The sequence below is a fragment of the Coptis chinensis genome, chromosome 3, assembly GCF_015680905.1.
Source record: "Coptis chinensis isolate HL-2020 chromosome 3, ASM1568090v1, whole genome shotgun sequence".
Classification (NCBI taxonomy): Eukaryota; Viridiplantae; Streptophyta; class Magnoliopsida; order Ranunculales; family Ranunculaceae; genus Coptis; species Coptis chinensis.
The window spans coordinates 58,870,379-58,876,881 of NC_141458.1; the positions used below are offsets into that span (position 1 = coordinate 58,870,379).

The window sequence follows — 6,503 nt, forward strand, 5'->3', positions numbered from 1 at the left end:
TAAGGAATTTATATTTTCTTTCCTTCTCCTAAATATGGTCATTATAGGAAATCCAATATTTTAGGATATATGCTAAATATTGGTTTCTATCTTGCACAAGATTGTGCAATATCTTCTGCCTTGATGTACGGCTGAAATTAAAGAAATCCTAATTGGTATAATCGGTCTTCTCTCCACCTATAAGTAAAAGTTTTTGTTCATCACAAAAACTTGAATTCACAAAATTCAACACATTAAGATTTGTAGGCAAGGAGAGAGAAAGAGATCTATTTTCTGGCGATTAAAGCATCCAATCAATAACAACATCAGACAGCAGGATCGACAAGCTCTCTGCATTAGGATGTCTGGAGGTAACATTTAAATTGTTTTTTATTAATCCTACATGTGATTATTATGTAGTTCACGATCTTAGGATTCATGTTAAGAAATATCTAACATGGAACTCTACACCAAATTTGAATTTCGGGTGCAAATTTTTTTTTGGATCAATTGTAAAACCAATCTATGACTTTATTGCAACGTTAGGTTCCATTAGTGTTCCGTCCATTATTTTCATGTGCCATTTTTTATGTTACTTTGAAGTTTCAATTTTAGTTTACTGCAGGGATATTCAAAAAGCGTGCCACGTATGAAAATAATAGACGATACACAAACATAACCTAGGCATTACAACAACTGAACAAAGTGACAAGTTGGTTCCCCAAAATTGCTAAAAGAAAAGTTTGTATCCCAAATTTAAATTTCGTATAATGTTCATTAAGCATTCATTTTTTATACTTGCGGTTCGAAATATAGTTTGGGATTTCGGAAATTTGGAATTCCGACGGCTTCAAAAACTAGAATGAAGACAAAATTCAAAGATTGTGATCCGGCGATACCCATACCCCAATGGAATTCCAGCACTATACTGTGATTCCGATTTCGTTTAGGTTTTTTTAACACTAGTTCCGAACATCCGTAATTTAAAAACAAATTTAGAATCAACTGAAAATATTGTTGGAGGACCAGTGTGACCCGGTTGGACGTACGACATCCAGGTCCAGGCCGCTTTTCAAGACACTGGTTCGTGATCGACCACGCAAAGATAAACCGCTAGATTGATTGAAACAGAAGCATTTATATAATGCTGATTAAAGAGACGCCTTGCTCTTACACCAAAAATAATGCACCTCTAGCAATACACCTATTCCTATTTTGCTTCGAGGCAGGTATCAATGAATAACTCTACAAGGCTATAAATCAACCTTTTTCATTCCGCTTTTGGCTGGTACTTGGTAAGCTTCATTTAATGGACTGCTAGTTTGATAGTACTCATCACTATGACTCAGTTCTGTATTGGGTATCTGACTCCAGCTGCCATTACTCGTTGTTGTTCTACCTGAGGACATGAAGAAAATCATAAAGTTAATCATTTTTTAATCTCTTCCCATGAAACATGGTTCGATCCATGTGTATGTATATGTATAAACGTAATGTAGAACATAAAGGATTCATAATTTACTTGGAAGAACTCGTGCAGTTTATTTTTAAGGTAACAGTACTCATGCTCAAGTAGTTCTAGAGCATGAAAACACCTGAAAACAACAATGCAAGTTGAATTAGATGATGCCATGATGGATAGATTTAGTTTGTAAGTTGTATGTAAAATAAACAGGAAAGAAAATGGTGTACGTATTCTAGTAATTAATTATCGGATCATGGAAAAAAGATGTATACCCAAGCCTGTTATTCTGTTCGGAAGCCGCACGGAAGGCGGCACACACGTTTCTAACTCGTTTGGCTCCAATGCTGGAGCTACTGCCCATGAACTGGTTTAGGTGTATACCCATTCTCCTATAATCCGAGAACTCCCTATCGGACCTGTTCCATGCCGAAGTCGATTAAACCTAATATATAATGAAACAGCATGCTTGAAACGTTGTCTACAAATTAAATGGAGTAGCAAGAGATAGAGAAAAGTTACAGTAGCTCCCTAAGGTTCCTGAGAAGTTTTTCCGATTCTCGAAAGTAGATAGTAACAACTTCGGAAACAAAGTTGGGAGACGTCTCATCTTGAAGCTGCTGGAGTTGTAAAAACTGTTCGTCCAATACACCCTGGTGGAAGAGTAATGCGAGTAAGCGATTCATATCGGTTCGCAACCGATCCATACCGAAACCCAGCAACCACAAAGGAAGACCCGTCTTGACTGAATGATGAAACTTAACAAGCAAGTTAGAAGAAGCAGATAAACAGATGCTTCTCAATCAGTACGTTCTCTTCTTCTTCTAGGTGTTTATTTAAACTTTTAAACTTTGTTTTCGTTCTCAAAGTTGTGCTTGCTTTGAAGCGCGGGAAGTGCGTGGTGAATTTAAAGGGCCTAGATGGATTGAAGTGAGACTAAAATAAATGTCAAATGAGGAATTTGAGATTGGCCTTGCATTGGGACTACAATCGAGGTAAATGTGTGGAATCTACCAGACCAAGAGCAGTAGAAATTGGAATATTGTTATTAATTAAGAATTTGAAGCATAACCTGCTATGGCCCGTACGTTGTCACCTCGCGTGCTTTCTTCCCTTTTTTGTACAGATGCGGCGTTCACTTCTCTGCATGCTAGCAACTGGCTGGTATTGTCAGCTAGCCTGCCTGCCTGCACCATTTCTATATGTATACCAACATCAACAAAGCGCGCAGCTACTTTTCACCTTTATTTAGCTTCTGTCTCAAAGTCTAACCAAAGCATGCAGATATATTATTCCTATTACTTAACACTATATTCTGATCATCCCATGCACCTATGTATGTAGTTGTAGAGTCTACATACAGCAGCAGCTCATTGTTACCATGGGAACATATTCTCTTGCCCATTCCGAAATTGCCTTTTTTCTGCACTTTTTGTACTTAAAGAAATCACTATCAACTTGGCTAGTGTTTTAGTTACCTTGAATCTTGATGTCTGGGGAAAGAGAGAACCCCCCGAGAAACTAGGCAGCCCGGTGCATATATATATGTGGCGCTTTTGTAAAGGTTCAGTGACTTTAAATTATTTCGGCCATACACTGTAGTTCCTTTCAGCATCGAAATAGATTTCCTCGCAAACCTTCAGACAAGATTTAATTGCCATAGCATATAATGGCTAAACGGCCACTTAAAACCGTAATCATCAAACTAAAGCACTTTCAATGAAAAACGGAGGAGCTCGTTATAAGGAAATAATGACTGAAACAAAAGCCTACATTACGATGTTGGGAGTTGAACAAAAGTCACAGCCGACCTGTTAGGCTGTTAAATGAAATTATTTTAAAACCAAATGCAAACTGTATGAACCTAAAATGTGCTCTCTACCAAGCTTTTTTCCTCTCTTTCTTGTCTCTCTTCACTCTCTTTTCTCACTGTGCAGCCTCCTCTTTTCTTCTCCCCATTCTCTTCTTTTTATACTCCTTCCCCCTTTCATCTGGATCATCCACCTGTCTTCTCATCCCTCGGTTCCCCTTCCTGCCGTACATATGCCACGTCTACGGTCTAGGGTTAGTTCCGCGGCCACGATTCCACGAATTCCCCTATTACGTTACATCTCGTTCCTTAATCTGTTGACCTAGTCCACTTCTCTTTATTGGGCCACTACAAATGCCCCTTCTCGACTCCGTAGTTCTGATAATGGACCCGGGGTCGAGAACTCCAACCACTTCTTTCCCATTACAGCTAATCATTTTCTTCATCGGTTTGCATGTGATGTTGATGGCAATCATCACGCGTGTTTTCTGCAGCCCCTCGTACCTCGAGCTTCCACGTGTCACCCTTTATCTGGATCTACCACCCGACTCTTCGATTTTTCCAATCTTTGAAAATGACTCTTTTACCCCTCTCCTATTTAAACTCTTCTCCTTCTCCTTCCCTTCTCATTTTAGTTTTCCCCCTCTTCTTTTACTTTTCCACTGCTCTGCTCCCTTCTCCGATCAACCTTTCGACTTGCGTTCGCTTCCTCCGTTTCTCCAGTGACTTCTTTTCCTTTCCAGCACACTCTTCGGGCTCATCACCTCTCTCTTCATTCCCATTGGTAAGTTTTTTAGGCCTTACTTTCTTTTGTTTGCACTGTGTTTTTGAGTTGGTTCGATATCTTGCGTCTATTCATCTTCTTTTCCAATGTCGGGCTCTGAAATCAATGACTCTTCCTCTTCCCAATCCGACCGAGTAGCCTCTCAACCCGCTCTTGCCCCTACTGCGGTCCCATCCACCTCCGGTCGTCAGTCCCCTTTACTGCCACCCCCATCTAGGTGTCGTAGACCTAATTTGACCGTAATTAGGGCTGCCTATGGAATTCCGGCAGATATAGTGCTGGAACATGTGTCATCTGTCACCCATTACCCCCATTAGGTTTCCCGACGTCAGGGGTACCTGGTAATCAATGTAGGTCAAATTGTCGCCGATCTACAGCTTCCTCTCACTCTACTAGACGTCGAGGTGTGTAATCACTTCAATATTCCCCCCTGCCAAGGTATAGGGAATTTTCGAAGCATTATGTATGTCGCGAACTCGTACAATAAGACTGAAGAACCTAAGATTACGAGCCGCGATATCTTCTCTCAATACTATATCAAGACCAATACTAAAGATGTCAGTGTAGGGTACCAGTCCTTTTGTGTGCACTCCCAGAAATAATCTTTTGTACGTACTCCGTGTCACAACCTCTGACAAAGTGTGGCACCACTACCCGTTATACGTATCGGGGCAATTTCTGTCTGCGGACATTCCTTCTAACTTAACTCTTAACCATCTCGCCTTCATAGCCCGCGGTGAGTATCTTAGCTCTTCCATTTTCTCTTGATGTGGTTTCCCTATTATCAACTAACCTACGGTTACTCTTCTTTGTAGGTTGGCGGCTAGACTCCAAGTCTCGAATCTATGCTGGCGTCTCGTGTCCTATTTTTCAAAGGCTCCACGAACTTGGTCCTGCTCAGGCTGACCTCCTGGGTATCCACCCCACTACCGCTACACCTCTGTTGCCAATCCCTACTCTCCACACTATCAGCGGCTACTCAACTCCTTTTTACCGTCCTCCCCCTCCTAAGGAACAAAAACCCAGAGCGTCTCCTCCTCCAAAGAAAAAGAGTCGCCTCCATTCCTCTCGCCGTACCCATCCCCGAACCTCCTTACACTCCCCCGCATCCTTTGAATCTCACAATCTTCCTATCTCCTCCGCCCCTGAGGACGTCCCTTCATACCGCTCTATCTCCACTTGGGATGATCAATACACTTCTCCTACCTCCCCTCCTGAAGACATGGATGTCCACAAGGTGAAACTGTTTGATAGTGACTCTGAAGGAGATGATAACGTGAGGGAGGTTCCTTCCACGGAAGTGCAGGCTGTTGCTGACAGGCCCTTGACCAAGAGACCGCGGACATCAGTGTTCGAAGAGCCTGTGCCTACCATTCTACCTGCTCAGTCTGCAGTCTCTTCCCCCGCGCACGTCGATCTAGAAAAGGCCTCGTTCCTCCCGTCGCCCCGACATCCGAGCTTGCCATCCCCGAGGCCTTCCGTCCTACTTTTAAGGTGCGCCATCGCAAGGTGAATACCGTAGACTCCGCTCTGGAAAACCTAGCCGTGGCTTCCTCCTTATTTTTTGGGGCTCATCTGCCTAAGGACCTAGCCTATGCTGAAGGGGGTTCCTTTGAACAACACCGGACCTCCCTGTACACCAACTGGGAGAAGGTACTATCTCTCTTCTCCCTTTTCTTTTTTTCTTTTTTTTTTCATCCTCTTCCCTGTTCATAGGTGAGCCTGTGTAGGAACCGTTATTCAGAATGCAAATATTTCTACAAACCACGAACACCACGCGCAGAAGAATTAATGGGTGTCCACGCTTTGTGAAGAGAACATACCTTTTAGATCCGGTTTTTATAACTCTGAGAATCCAAACTTTATGAATCCGAATCAACAATCAACCCCTTGATATTCTGTTGTATTCCTTTATAATAGATTGGACGTTGTATGGACAACGATCTACCAATCCCCTTCTTTCTCACAAAGCTAGATCCAATTTTGGATCTAACTTTCCTTGCCTCTTTTTCTGTTCAGATGAATAGTGAATTTCAGCCAGAGAGAGATTATTCTATTTATAGGCTACAACAGGGACCATGAGGAGAAATTAGGGTTGGGCCTCCTGACGGGCTTGGGCTTCCCATGTTCACCCAGAACACACGGGCCAAGTCCGTCAACAAATGGTTTATTCCACTAAAGGCCATTGTTGCACTACCGCCCTAATCCCAAATTACATGTCAGCATTTATGGGCTCCATATTATATGCCGGTTGATCTCCCCGTATTTAAGATATCGAATGTTCGTTGATTAAGTCAAGTTACTGACAACTACATTAATTAACTTCTTATGTCCTTGAGTAGTACCACTCAACCTCATTGTCATGTCGGAATAAATCCACCTGCAGGGTTTACATGACAATCTTTTTGAGCTCCTTAAGGGGACATCATCAACCCGACTTCTTACGGGACACGGATTCCTTTTATAAT

The 6,503-nt window shown here is 42.1% G+C and overlaps 1 protein-coding gene across 1 annotated transcript; it reads right to left on the reverse strand.

Annotated features, from left to right (window-relative positions):
- Positions 1 to 929: 929 nt before the first annotated feature.
- Positions 930 to 2,291, reverse strand: HP6 (histidine phosphotransfer protein 6). The gene is made up of 4 exons (XM_086599296.1): positions 1,964 to 2,291; positions 1,717 to 1,860; positions 1,502 to 1,574; positions 930 to 1,378 (listed from the first exon to the last, which is right to left on the reverse strand). The coding sequence occupies exons 1-4, from the start codon at positions 2,146 to 2,148 to the stop codon at positions 1,325 to 1,327; spliced, it is 456 nt and encodes a 151-aa protein (XP_086455422.1). The 5' UTR covers positions 2,149 to 2,291; the 3' UTR covers positions 930 to 1,324.
- Between the last annotated feature and the right edge of the window lie 4,212 nt (positions 2,292 to 6,503).

What these genes read in the sequence shown, in the direction of transcription:
- HP6 (XM_086599296.1), bottom strand. Translation starts at nt 2,148, where the DNA reads ATGGATCGGTTGCGAACCGATATGAATCGCTTACTCGCATTACTCTTC. An exon ending in GAACAGAATAACAGGCTTGG is followed by an intron (nt 1,575 to 1,716) that starts GTATACATCTTT and finishes TGTTGTTTTCAG; the next exon opens with GTGTTTTCATGCTCTAGAAC. An exon ending in AACTGCACGAGTTCTTCCAA is followed by an intron (nt 1,379 to 1,501) that starts GTAAATTATGAA and finishes TCATGTCCTCAG; the next exon opens with GTAGAACAACAACGAGTAAT.